Source organism: Colletotrichum acutatum (assembly GCF_030867785.1).
Source record: "Colletotrichum acutatum strain CBS 112980 chromosome Unknown BDZ83scaffold_76, whole genome shotgun sequence".
Classification (NCBI taxonomy): domain Eukaryota; kingdom Fungi; phylum Ascomycota; class Sordariomycetes; order Glomerellales; family Glomerellaceae; genus Colletotrichum; species Colletotrichum acutatum.
In genome coordinates, this window is record NW_026849070.1 from 119,719 (window position 1) to 132,181 (window position 12,463).

Here is a 12,463-nt window from a genome sequence, read left to right on the forward strand (position 1 = left end):
AGACTTACTAGCCTCCGAGATGTGTCATCAACGTGTCTTCATTCATGAGCATTGCGATTGTGTCTGGGAAAAGTATAGCAGTCTTTGCGAAGAGCACAATACACCTGGTCACACTATAGAGGATTGGCCCGTCTTAGTCGACAAACCGTGCGATGTGCATCCCGGAGGCACCCCGCTCAGTTTAGCCTACTTTCTCCGAGCTGCTGAGTTCGCGTCCCTTGAGGACGATGACTCTAGCACGGATGATACAATTTCAAGCTCGAACGTTCAGTCTGATGGAACCAACGAATCAGATGACGAGCCACAAGTCGACGTCCAAAAGGAACAAAAGAGAGATCGATCCGCTACATGCGACAATTCGGATCACTCTCTTGCCGACGAAGATGCTCATCGGCTCCATGACGATACCAGCATACCCGATCAGCAACTCTTTGCAGACTCCTTATGCATTTCAAATGCAACGGATGATAAGACCGAGCTGCTTTCTGGCCTTCAGTATTTCCGATACGACGGCGAGAAGAAGACGACCCAGTTCATAGCCAACGCTATCAAGGCACGGAATACTGAAGTTACTTTGTCCGTTGATTTAGGCCAATCAATCAAGTCAGGTGAGATACAGCAGCTTTTTAAAAGTCTTTACCTACGATTCGGGCGGCTTTTGAACCTAACTTGTCTCAGTATATCAGTCACTTCCTGTTGCAGCGGATGAAATTCGTGTGATCAAGTTGCAGCCGGCGCCCTCCCTTCTTGCACCAATTACTGCTGAACTTGTCATACTGAAACTGGGCGGCGGCTCCTCGCATTACGACGCTTTGTCTTATCGCTGGGGAGACTGCTTGGATCCGGTCAACATCACTATGAATGGCATATGCATGAGTGTTACACAGAGTCTGGACACTGCACTGCGCCATTTGCGCCATAGTAAAGAGGAAAGAGTTGTATGGGCCGACAGCGTCTGTATCAACCAGGAAGACATGAAAGAAAAGTCTATTCAGATCCAGAAGATGGATGAGGTCTACCGCGACGCAAGTTGCGTCAGGATCTGGCTAGGAGAAGCACAGGGCTCTACGGAGGCTGCCATGGCTCTTCTGAACAGCTGTGCTGCTCTAAACAACAAGACAGAAGCCACTCAGAGAGTCCTCGAGGATGATTCAGGCATCCGCGGGTTGACCGAGTTGTTACTGCGGCCGTACTGGTCTCGCATGTGGGTGTTCCAAGAAATCCTTCTTGCGAGGCGCGCAGAAGTTCATTGCGGAACCCTTTCTGCGGACTGGTGGACCGTCAAGACATTGGACATTCTTACCAGCAATCCCACCCTTTGTACTGTGCCAGAAACTCGTGTGGCCTTGGTCGGCAACATGCGTAAAGCATTCATGAATATTGCACATTTCAACATCCCGTCAAGCCAACCCAAGAGCATCGAAAACCTGTTGTTTCCAACCAGTCACCTTCAAGCCTCGAACGATCGAGACAAGCTTTATGCGCTCATGGGTCTTTGCAACATTGAGGCCTATTTAACTGTCGATTACTCAAAAGCCACCCGGGACATTTACATGGATTTTACTCGGCGTTATGCTGAGCGGACTGGCGATCTTAGCTTGCTCTATGGCGCAGGTCTGTGTCAATCTGAATCGGCTAGAGGCGAGAATATCGGTCTTACCTCATGGATTCCAGACTTCCGTGGCATAGATGGCAGAGACCCATTCCTACTCTCAGCTGGGCTTTCCAAGGCTTTTGATGCCTCTGCCGGAAATAGGTATACGGAAAGAAGGCAAGACGAGTCTGAGATGGACTTAAGAGATGATGGTCTCCTGGTTGAAGCTCTCGTGGTCGAAAAAGTTGTAAGGACGCAGTCACTCGACGTCAGCGATTCCGGACGCAGATAAATGCATCAGACATTCGGAATAGGACGCGAAAGTCGCCGTTCTTTCGGATTCCCATCTATGCGGGCCCTCGCAGAAGCTCTATGTTTGGGCAGAGATGCCAACAGCTTCCACCCCAGTCCGAAAGGAGACAGTCAGGACATGAATGTGTCCCTGTTTCGTCTTCTTGGGCTTCTCAGAGACTCAGAAATCCAGTACAATTTGGAAGCTTCCGACCCGGCACGCGAGCCAGGGGTCGCAGGTTTCTTGGATTGGAGTGGACTCAAGCAAACTGATCAAGTGAGTGAGACCTATACTCGGCTTTGGTCATCCGAGCCAAAGATGCTCGATTACTGCTGCAAAATTTTCATTCGCGAGCTTGATCGCATGCGAAGTGCGTCTTCGAAATTGTTCTCGACCAATTCTGGCTACATTGGCAGAACATCTGCCGAGGTAGCGGAAGGGGATATGGTGGCTATCCTCTCGGGGAGTAGACTTCCGTTCATTCTTCGCAAGTCGCTCAATGACTCCTCATATCAGATCGTAAGTCCTTGCTATGTGAGTGGCATGATGTTTGGCGAAGTTTTAGGGGGCTCTGGCGGGGACCGAGATAACGTTCATGAGTTTAAGGAAGTCATGTTGGTATGAGTTATGGTTGGATGATTAAAGCGTCTGAGGCTTCAGGAAATGTGATATACTGTAGAATTAAGAGTTGGCGGACCGGGAGATGTGCAGCTCAAACAGAGCAGGTGCCGCTAGTAATTCGATCATTGCCTTCAGACTCCCTGTAGGTGCGTCTCTATACATGAAGTCAGGATGTTGCAGGACAACACATTATCTTAGCTGTGTATTACTCAGGAGATTCAGGACAACTTGCTCTTGGAATAATCAAAGGTACTTAATTAAGTCTTGATACACGCGCAGTCAGGTGATAACTATTTCGTTGTTTCGTGAACAGCATCACACTCTAACTTATCCACCTCAATTATACTCTCCCATGCGGTAAAGAAGCAAACCGCCGTGGAATGGATGTGTTACAAGTGCCGAACAAGCCATAGCGACATAAGATATTCTTTTCACCAGAGATACCCGCATGAGAGGCGACAAGCCTCCAGTCCTTATTGTGAATAGGTACCATGCGGCACAGTGCAGTTGGCCAAAAGGGCTAAGGGTTTTTTTGTTATCTGATATTGCTCTTTCCTCTCTTCTTAAAGCAGAAGAACAATCGAGGCCACGAGTAGATCAAGTAGTTTAGCTTCTCCTGTCTCCAAACCAGCATCCATTAGCCTGCTTGATCATCTCTTTTCTGAAAATGGAGGGCCGTACCAATTCAAGCGTAGGACACACTGACCTAGACGTCGTGTTTCGGATGAAATCGGAATTTTCAATATACTTTAGAGATCTGCCCTAGCCTTTCCAGCCACGCTCAGCTACCCGAAGCCACGGAGCATCTCCCCAAAAGCTTCACGTAGGGGTGATTGGGGCTGGCTTGGCTAGACTGCGATATGCAGAGCTTCTCATCGATGGAGGAGCCAGAGTGACGATTTTGGAGGCCCAACATAGGATCGGAAGCCGGGTACGTTTAGTCAGGAGTTTGAGGCGATAGGACATTGTACTCGCTTACAAGGGCATACTCAGATACATCAGTCCGGATATCTTCATCATTCCGTTGATACGTACGTCACTCTGAGGTCCTGGAAGCCAAGAGCTCAAGATGCGGTTTACTAGCGCATCCGTAACCCTATTTCCAGCTTGGCCAAGTCCAGCGGCACCTCTCTGCGCTGTTGCGTACACTACGCATGTCTTTGGGACCTGTGGTGACATAATATCGAAGGACCTTGCCGACTCGGGACTCGACACGGTCTGGTCATCAATTAAAGAGGCTTTCAAATACAGCAACGGCGACTATGTAAATAAACATCAACTCGGAGCGAAGCCTGGAAGACCTTTTTCGTCAGAAACTCGCCGAAGGAAATCTTACTCAGGATGAGTAAGCCCGAGCTCTCCTACTAGCAGTGATGTAGCGACGAAGCCTCAAGTGGTTTTGGCTTGAGGAATGCCTCGATGGCGGTAAACGCCCCTTGAAATACCCCTTCCCACAAATAACTTTACTAACGGAGTGGTCGACCCACTGGATAACAGAGAATATCTACGTTATGGAGAACCATCACAACATTCTCAAGGGTGTTGCGGCGAAACCCCTTGCACAGGCTGGAATTCATCTATCCGCTGTGGTCGAAAGCATTGATAGTACATCAAGCGAATCTCAAGACACTAAAGTCGTAGTCAAAACATCAGATGACGTCTTTGAGTTTGACGAGGTGGTGGTGGCAGTTCCTTTGGGCTGTCTAGAGACTAGGAAACCGTCCTTCATTCGACCCTTGCCAAAATGCGTTCAGATGGCAATCGAGAATGCCTCCTATAGCAGTCTGGAGAAGGTCTATCTCACCTTTCCTGTCGCATTCTGGGATGGAAATGCAGCAACAAATAGTGTTCAGCAACCGCATAGCACGCCGTACCTCGAAGAAAGCCAGGTAAACCAGGAAGCAGACGGCAGTTTTCCCAGCTTTGTCCACTTCCTAAACCCAGAGTACGTTCTCACCGATCAGAAACACTGGCCCATCGAGATGGTTCCTTTGTCCTCGCCAGCAGTATTCGGATCTTATGCCATGCCGACCCTCCTGATATACACGTACGACCCGTGTGCGGAGCATGTCCTATCTCTCATCTAGGGTCTTGCTCCCGACAGCGCCGAATACTTCGACGTCCTCGACCGATTCATTCAGCCTTACTACAGCCGGCTTCCAAATTATCAAGCTGATCATGTGAACTGTACGCCCTCGGCAATTCTCGCCACGAATTGGCACGGTGACGAATTCGCAGGGAATGGATCTTACACAAAGACCAACAGATTCATTCAGATCTCGACGTCCAAGCCATGAGGGCTGGACTACCTGATCGAGGCATCTGGTTTGTCGGCGAGCACATCGCCCCTTTTGTTGCCTTGGGTATCACGGCTGGCGCGTACTGGAGTGGCGAAGCGGCCGCTCTACGTGTCCTGGCTGCGAATGGGCTCGCAACAAGATTTACTGCACCTTGTCATGAGGCAGCTTCTTGATAGGCCAGACTATATGGACAGAGTCTTGACTTGACCTTGATTAGGGAGGGGTCCAATGACGGGAATAGGGAGTTAGAAGGCCAATCCAAGTTACAACACATTATCAGCGTATCTGGCTGAGGTAGAGAACGAAATATATTAGGCTCCGTGCTATTCGGTTTTGGGTCTGTTTCTGGAAATATCGTCGTTCACCTTCTCAATCTCTTCCCTCGCTCGATCCCACCGACTTCGCTTGCCATCGAAGTAGCGGTAGATGTGTGGACTGTAGATGCCACCCATGAGGAGATTGCAGAAAGACCGATCCTTGAGCCAGTAACGCCATCCCTTCCAACCCCACCCCAGATATTCGTCAACCCCAGTTCCAGCCATCTTGTCCGCCCATGCTGACCAAGAATGGCCATTGACAAGCTGCGGATGAACATTGCTTTTCTTTACAAGGTCACACAGCCAATCATGGTGCTCGTCAACCGCCCGCTCCATCTCGTCCTGAGATGGAAGATCCGAGTTCCCCTTCCAGATCTGCACGACAGCCATGGACGCCAGGTCATATAGAACGAATGCCCCCGTTGCAAATGCCACGCATCCCATGAATGCAAGTGAGTTCGGGTACTTGAGAGACAGAACATTCTGATACAAGCGAGGCAGTGGTTTGCCCCTAGACCCCTGGGACGCAGTCCACTTCGGTGTGGTATCAGCTGTTGGATCAGCTTCGTGGTCCAGTAGACTGAAGTTGGGTTTGTATCCAGTGCAGTAGATGATAGCATCCACCTTCAAAGTCCTCCCATCCATCAACTCAACTTCATTTGGCCCGGTTACACATTTGACACCCGATACAGATTCAACTTTACCACTCTCAAGGGCTGGAACAATCTCGTCTGACACGACTGGGGTGCTGGTTTTGATTGAGGGAGCTGGTGAGAGATTCCACTCAGGACGGATCTTGAATGCAGAATCCTGCAGCTTTTTGACAAAGCTATTGAAAAGGCGTTCAGATAGATTTGGGAAGAATCGCTCAAGAAGCCTTTGGAAAGTGATCAAGCGAATGTTGAGTGTGTGGTCTATTGGACGACCTTTATTGGTTCGAGGAAGCTTACAGCAGATTAGACTTGATCTTCCACAGATAGATGTTCACACTTACGATGAGAGCACCCTCTCGGTGAGAAACGTATATCTCACTTGCATGGCCCACAAGTGATGTTGCAGTGTCAGCGCCGGTGTTTCCCAAACCGAAAACCAACACTTTCTTCCCTGCGAAGTTTTCTGGGCTAAATTTTGCATTAGCCACGAAAGTGTAAGACTGAGATAGTGTGACTGACCTTTTGTAAGATTTGGAGTGGAGCGTTTCGCCCTTGAACTGGTCGATCCCTTTGACATTCGGATAATTGGGTGTTTGGTTCATTCCCGTGGCGATGATGACCCTATCAAACATTTCTTTGGGCGAATCAGAGATTTCAATGATCCATTTGTTGAGGGCATCATCATGTGACACATGAGTGACAACTGTGTTGAGGCGCATCATTGATCGCAGCTTGAAGTGATCGACATAGGCCTCTAGATACTGCGCCACCTCTTCGGCCGAGGGTTGACTAGTTGTCGCTATGAGTTGTGAGAGTGCTCAACTAGCCTTTAGTCCAATTGACAAACTTACCATCAGGAAACGGGAAGTCTGTGAAACACCCCTGATTGATGTGTCAGTCGTATTGACTACTAAGTATCAAGTGACTCATCTGCGCATTTTAGGAAAGGAAGTCTTACTCTTTCTTTCGAAATGTTAACAACAGTTGCTGTAGTACGTCGGTCAATAATGGCCCAGAAGCGATGGCAGCTGGAGCATCGTGCTACTCACTCGGCAACACAGAAGTCTTGTCCTCTCGGGTAAACTTCCAAAGACCACCAACATAGGGATTACGCTCAAATCCGGTCACTTCGAAACCCTCTTCGACAAGGTTCTTCAGAGACACGATACCAAAGGCACCTACTATGTGTCAGCACAATCAACTCATTTCATCGACATGTTTACTATACTTACCGAGTCCGATTACTGCGACTTTGTTCCTTGAGGCGTCCATTGTGACAAAATTGAGGTCATTCGGGATACACAGGATGTCTCAAGCCGGGACTCGCCAGGAAACCACGCGCCATATCTAGTTATTTTGGCTTTGGCGACTCTCGTGGTATGGAATGCGGGCACCTCAACTCTTGAAACCTTGAGGGCTGAAAGTCATGCCACTACATCCGCTGTTCCGCTGTGGCGTCCACTAGCACCTAGTCAAGCGTACCTAGCAGCGAAACCGCGACATAAATAAGCGAGGCGATACGAGGGCACCGCCTGATTGGTGTCTCTGATCTCACTTCTCACTGTCGGCATTGATGGACCTCGGTAGGTAAGCACTGCGTTTCTCCTAAGTCCGTTATTTTACGAGCTTCTCCGAGATGCAAATGCTCGCATGATACGTTGGTCCGAGACCGGCCTCACCTACTCAAATTGCTCAGTCCAAAGTCCAATTTTCTTTTTCTTTCCTGTTTGAGGTCAGCGGACTGGATGCCCTTGATATCTGATAATAAGTCTGAAGCAGACCGTAGTCCATGAATTGTAGAAGAACATATGTTTCGATCTACACTCGTCACTCTTCAAGCAAGTAGGTAGTTATACAATGTAGGCATAGGAAGCTCAAGTTAAAAAGGCTTCCGATTATCTGCTGGGGCTTATACCCCTGAATCTGATTGAGCTTGTGAAAAATGCTGGTAAAAGACTCATTTTCTTATTTGAATACCTACATGTACTGCACATCAGCGGTGGGAGTCACTAGACGTAGTTGAATACCGTCACTTTCCCTTACCTTTCATGCACTTAGCAACTCTTGTTGTGCTTGGGTTGACTGCCCCGTCAAGGCAAAAACCATCGAGCATCGAAATCTAAAGCCTTTCTCAGCCACACCAAATTTGAAGTCATTTGAGGGCTTAGGACTAGGATTCAGATCCTGTCTGAAAATATCAAGGAAATTAGGCGACAATGAGCGTTTTTAAGGAGCCTATTTAGCCGGTCCTGATATGGCAGCTGTGTTGAATGGCCGAAGTTTTGATTAATGTGCGCAAATCAGCTCAACATTCTCACGCTTGGCAGCTTTGGGAGATTTAACGATCCTACGCAAACTTCTTCGTCATATACCTTGATACGAGAAAGAAACCGGATAGAATGTCTTTATAAGTGAGCCGCACTTTAAAGAGAGTGACTTTCTTGATGTGCTGTGATTCGCATTGCCGTATCCATCCCCGTCGCTCCGTCTATTACGAATTTATCTTCAGTCGAAATGTCGGCATTTCCTTGCGCCCCTGCAACGTTTGGGAACATCTCACTGTTTGGGGCGGAGACTCTGTCTTTGCAGACAAATCTTGTCACCGACTACACCATTTCTGTTCCATCTTCTGTTCGCTTCACCCAGCCGTCAGTCGAAGTGCAGAACGTCAGCTTTTGCAACATCACGGTGACCTACACCCACCCGGGTCAAGGCGATGTCGTCAATTTCGAGGCGTGGCTTCCTGCAGGAGGGTGGAACGGTCGCCTCCAGGCTGTCGGAGGCGGCGGTTGGGTTGCAGGCCGCAGTGAACCGTTTTACAGCGCTATGGGTGGAGCAGTAGCTGACGGCTATGCGACGATCACGACCGACGCTGGGTTGGGGAACGCTTTGGACGCGAGTCCTTGGGCACTTCTCAGCCCCGGAAACATCAACCTCTACAATCTGCAGAACCTTGCGTCTGTGTCACTCGATGACGGCGTAAGTCGTTAGACCACCTTGACGCAACTGGCTCTTCTAATCCTCAAAATATGCAGGCAATCATTGGAAAGTCGCTTATAAAGTCCTACTACGGGCGTGGACCAGACTACTCCTACTGGAATGGCTGCTCTCAAGGCGGCCGTCAAGGACTCATGCTGGCACAACGCTATCCGACGCAGTATGATGGCATCGCCGCTGGTGCTCCAGGGATCCAGTGGACCGATTTTTTTCCTAGCATGCTCTGGCCTCAGCAGTACATGAACATGATCGGGGAGTACCCTCATGCATGTGAACTCACGGCGATCACGGCGGCGGCAGTGTCTGCCTGTGATGGGCTAGACGGTGTCAAAGATGGTATTATCAGTGACGTCGATGCCTGTCTGGATGCCTTTAATCCTTTCGAGATGGTTAGTCGAGCGACCAACTGCTCTGAGGCACCTGGAGTTAGTCATGCAGCAGCAGCTGTAGTCAATGCTACGTGGCAGGGGATGCGCAACTCCCAAGGCGTGCAACTGTGGCCGGGACTGAACCCCGGTACGGACCTGGCTATCGGCGTCGCTGCTACAAACTGCTCCACAGGGTCCTGCAGAGGTGTGCCTTTGCTCATTGCTACGCAGTGGCTTTCGTTGTTTGTCGCAAGGGATCCAGATCTTGATCTTTCTAACCTCGGCCATGGTGAGTTTGACTGGATGGCACACCAGGGGCGGCAAAGGTACAACTCGATCATTGGCACTGATGACCCTGATCTCTCTGCTTTCCGTGATGCCGGAGGGAAGCTGATTACTTTTCACGGCCTCGTAAGTCAAACACTTATCTACCTCTAGGTATCGAAGAAGCTTAACATTACCACAGGTTGACGAGCTTCTCCCTCCAAAGGGAAGTACCAAGTACTACGATAAGGTATCTGATCTCATCCCGGAAGTTCACAACTTCTACCGCCACTTCGAGGTACCCGGCATGGGCCATTGCGGCGGAGGGAGAAGCGGAGAGCCAACTAGCCTGTTTGGTCAACTCCGCGCATGGGTTGAGAACGGCACCGCACCAGACCATACGCTGGTCAAGGTCACAGTTCCGGACGGAAACGTTCAGGACCGCATCTTGTGCCCATATCCCCAGAAGGCCGTTGTGGATTCAAAGTGTGATTGAACTCTGGGAACACGATGCTGGTCGTGCGAAGGCAGTCTGTAGGTTTCACTCAAGGTCATTGCTTTTATTGGATGAATTAGCCAATTGGCCGAGCATTGTCATGGATTTGGATCCTCTAGTTCTATGTCTTTGTGGTATCATTTGCAGCACACATCCGAAATCTCAGGCGCACCCACTTAGGGAACAAGCCCTGGAGCAGGTTCACCAAAGTATGTAATAGCGTTTCCTGTGACGGTGCCGTCTAGTCACTGCAGCTGTTCGAGCAGTCGTGCTTCTCAGCGTTGTATCTGGAGTGGCATTTGCACTGAACGTTCTGGACAGGGTAGCAGCTGCCAGAAACTGAGCCCCGGTGAGGGTCGGCCGCATTGGTGTTCTTGTAGTTGACGGTGAAGGACTTTCCGAGCGATCCAAACTTGCGGTTGATGTAGAAGAGAGCGTTGCCCTTGCGCAGGCCGTTGTTGCAGTACTCAGCAGGCTCGTTGCGCGCCCAGTTGTCGAATTGGCCGCAGTCGACTCCATAGTAGCCGTTCACTGTTGGACGGGAAGATCAGTGACATGCTCAAGGAAGAAGGATCAAATATTGAGGATGATGAATACTCACTGGCACTGTCGACCAGAATCCAGGGGTCAACATGGTCGTCGAAGCAAAAGTCAAGTCTGCATTGGACGCGCTGGCAGTCGCAGTAGCTGAAGCCGCAGTCGCGCTTCTCGAGTTCGAAGGGAACGTAGTTGGGAGAAGAGATGGCGGCCATGATAGGAGAGGCCATCAGACTGGCAAGAACCACGGAGAAAAGCGAAGGCATTTTGGAAATGAGTGTAAGTAAAGAATGTATTGAAAGAGTGTAGTGGGTGTAACAAGACAAAGAATGTGCTGAACGGATTGGCTGGTCCTTCTGTTTAAGAGCTGTAGAGAATTCCGGGTAGCACTGCGCTCTTATAGATTCGTTTATAATTGCTATAATTGGACTGAGAACACTTACTCGAAGCAGTTTAGCAAGACGGGCATACCCGACTTAGCTTGCACAACGGTTACGCCGTATCAATCAGTGGTTCATCGTGGTTCATTCAGTCTCTCGGCCGATGCGATATCTCTATTAGACTTTAGGCTAAGTGCCAGCGTCCCTGTATCCGTCGGCCTGTGCGCCCACTTCATCTGCCCATATGGCCATAGCACGAATCGTGGCGACGGAACCTCCTGTTACCCAATCCACAAAGACTCAGTCATCTTTTGCGGCTCCAATGAGCGAGTCAGGACTGGAGCCCCCGAACTCAGGCTCATCAATGTTCTGGGCATCAAAGCCTTCGTACTGCCTCGGCTGGGGGAGGCATTGAAAGCTTTGGAACATAGACATGACTAAGATTGATAAGTTATGGTTCCCACCGCGTCCGTGAGAGTACTTGGTAGGTCGTCCGCCTGATCTAGCCCGGTTCAGATCACCTTACCCACGGATAGTGGATACCCACCAATCTCAGCGTTGGAAGAGAGCCGTCACTCAGCGGCAGGTTCAGATGGAAGTAACAAGTTTGATGGTTATACTTGTAAGAGTTTTCTATGAAGATGTGCCTATATGTATTGCGCGGTGCGGCGTCACCCGTTCCAAATCACAATAAGTCCAGAGTCGGTTTGCCGAATCCGAGACTTCAATTCGCAAAGCCTCGCTTGCTGTCAAGCATAGATGGGGTGTGGGGGAAGATCGACACTTCGACTCAGTCCGAACTCCAGTTCATGTCAAATAAGGCAAGGAACCCCCTACTCGCCCAGCCGGTTGAACGGCAGCCTCATCCGTAGAAGGCCGTTGGCATTTGACAGAGGTCCGGATACGCCGGTGTTGGGACATCGTCGAGTCATCAGGGGGTATCTCATCCACCGTGCGTGTGCGCGTGTATCCAGGCGGTGATGTGCATGGCAATGATTGATAGGGAGCAGTTGGGACTGCTGCACTCGTATCCAGCTGTTCAGGAACAGCTTAGACGAGGCATCTTAGGCAGCTTCAGGCTTTTGAATAAGTACACTTCTTAACTAGCTGATAGAGCCCTTGTCGAGATTGATGACTTGTGCTTGACAAAAGCTCGGGGCGTATATCCAGTCGTAATGCGTCGTGTGCGCCCTTGCCTAGATTGGCGGAACCTGACGGGCAGCCGGACTTAGGCAAGTATTCCCGCGAGAGTTGAAGGGCGGTGGATGTGTGAGTTCCCTGAGTCCATATTATAAACTTCACCATCCAGGTGTGATTACGTGAACTTACTTCAGCCTTCAGGTTCGCCTCAAATTGTGAGCTGGAAATCCTGGACCCTAGATGTGCACAATCAACAATCATAATCCGTTGTTGCTCAAAGTCCGGGGTTGAGAGACGTTTATCTGGTTGTTCATAGTAGCCTTTGACATCTTCAGTGTGTCTTAAACGATGGACACAAAATTTCTAGGGAATGGATTCCATGACTTCTAGGCTCTTTGCATACTTCTGTGGTTAGATTTCTTGTACAAGAATACTGCATGAATCATTGCATACATGTAGTATGGGAGAGAGACCTTTGAGCAGCATCGCTCTTTCTACCGGACA

At 49.7% G+C, this 12,463-nt stretch overlaps 5 protein-coding genes across 5 annotated transcripts; 3 read left to right on the top strand and 2 right to left on the bottom strand.

Annotated features, from left to right (window-relative positions):
- Positions 1–19: 19 nt before the first annotated feature.
- Positions 20–1,886, top strand: BDZ83DRAFT_754201 (heterokaryon incompatibility protein-domain-containing protein; the record flags this gene model as incomplete). The annotated part of the gene is made up of 2 exons (XM_060514449.1): positions 20–608; positions 679–1,886. 2 exons carry the CDS (start codon positions 20–22, stop codon positions 1,884–1,886), a joined length of 1,797 nt encoding a protein of 598 aa, XP_060362713.1.
- A 1,690-nt stretch (positions 1,887–3,576) lies between these two features.
- On the top strand, positions 3,577–4,980 carry BDZ83DRAFT_721251 (uncharacterized protein; the record flags this gene model as incomplete). Its single annotated transcript, XM_060512370.1, is given in 6 exon segments — positions 3,577–3,771; positions 3,794–3,852; positions 3,895–3,932; positions 4,005–4,576; positions 4,595–4,730; positions 4,766–4,980. The coding sequence occupies 6 exon segments, from the start codon at positions 3,577–3,579 to the stop codon at positions 4,978–4,980; spliced, it is 1,215 nt and encodes a 404-aa protein (XP_060362714.1).
- A 150-nt stretch (positions 4,981–5,130) lies between these two features.
- Positions 5,131–7,049, bottom strand: BDZ83DRAFT_721252 (FAD/NAD(P)-binding domain-containing protein; the record flags this gene model as incomplete). The annotated part of the gene is given in 8 exon segments (XM_060512371.1): positions 5,131–5,388; positions 5,401–6,069; positions 6,119–6,245; positions 6,297–6,576; positions 6,629–6,659; positions 6,736–6,764; positions 6,827–6,955; positions 7,010–7,049. 8 exon segments carry the CDS (start codon positions 7,047–7,049, stop codon positions 5,131–5,133), a joined length of 1,563 nt encoding a protein of 520 aa, XP_060362715.1.
- A 1,242-nt stretch (positions 7,050–8,291) lies between these two features.
- On the top strand, positions 8,292–9,902 carry BDZ83DRAFT_582524 (Tannase/feruloyl esterase; the record flags this gene model as incomplete). The annotated part of the gene is made up of 3 exons (XM_060505561.1): positions 8,292–8,756; positions 8,813–9,553; positions 9,609–9,902. The coding sequence occupies 3 exons, from the start codon at positions 8,292–8,294 to the stop codon at positions 9,900–9,902; spliced, it is 1,500 nt and encodes a 499-aa protein (XP_060362716.1).
- Positions 9,903–10,143: 241 nt separating this feature from the next.
- Positions 10,144–10,669, bottom strand: BDZ83DRAFT_721254 (uncharacterized protein; the record flags this gene model as incomplete). The annotated part of the gene is made up of 2 exons (XM_060512372.1): positions 10,144–10,433; positions 10,504–10,669. 2 exons carry the CDS (start codon positions 10,667–10,669, stop codon positions 10,144–10,146), a joined length of 456 nt encoding a protein of 151 aa, XP_060362717.1.
- Positions 10,670–12,463: the final 1,794 nt, after the last annotated feature.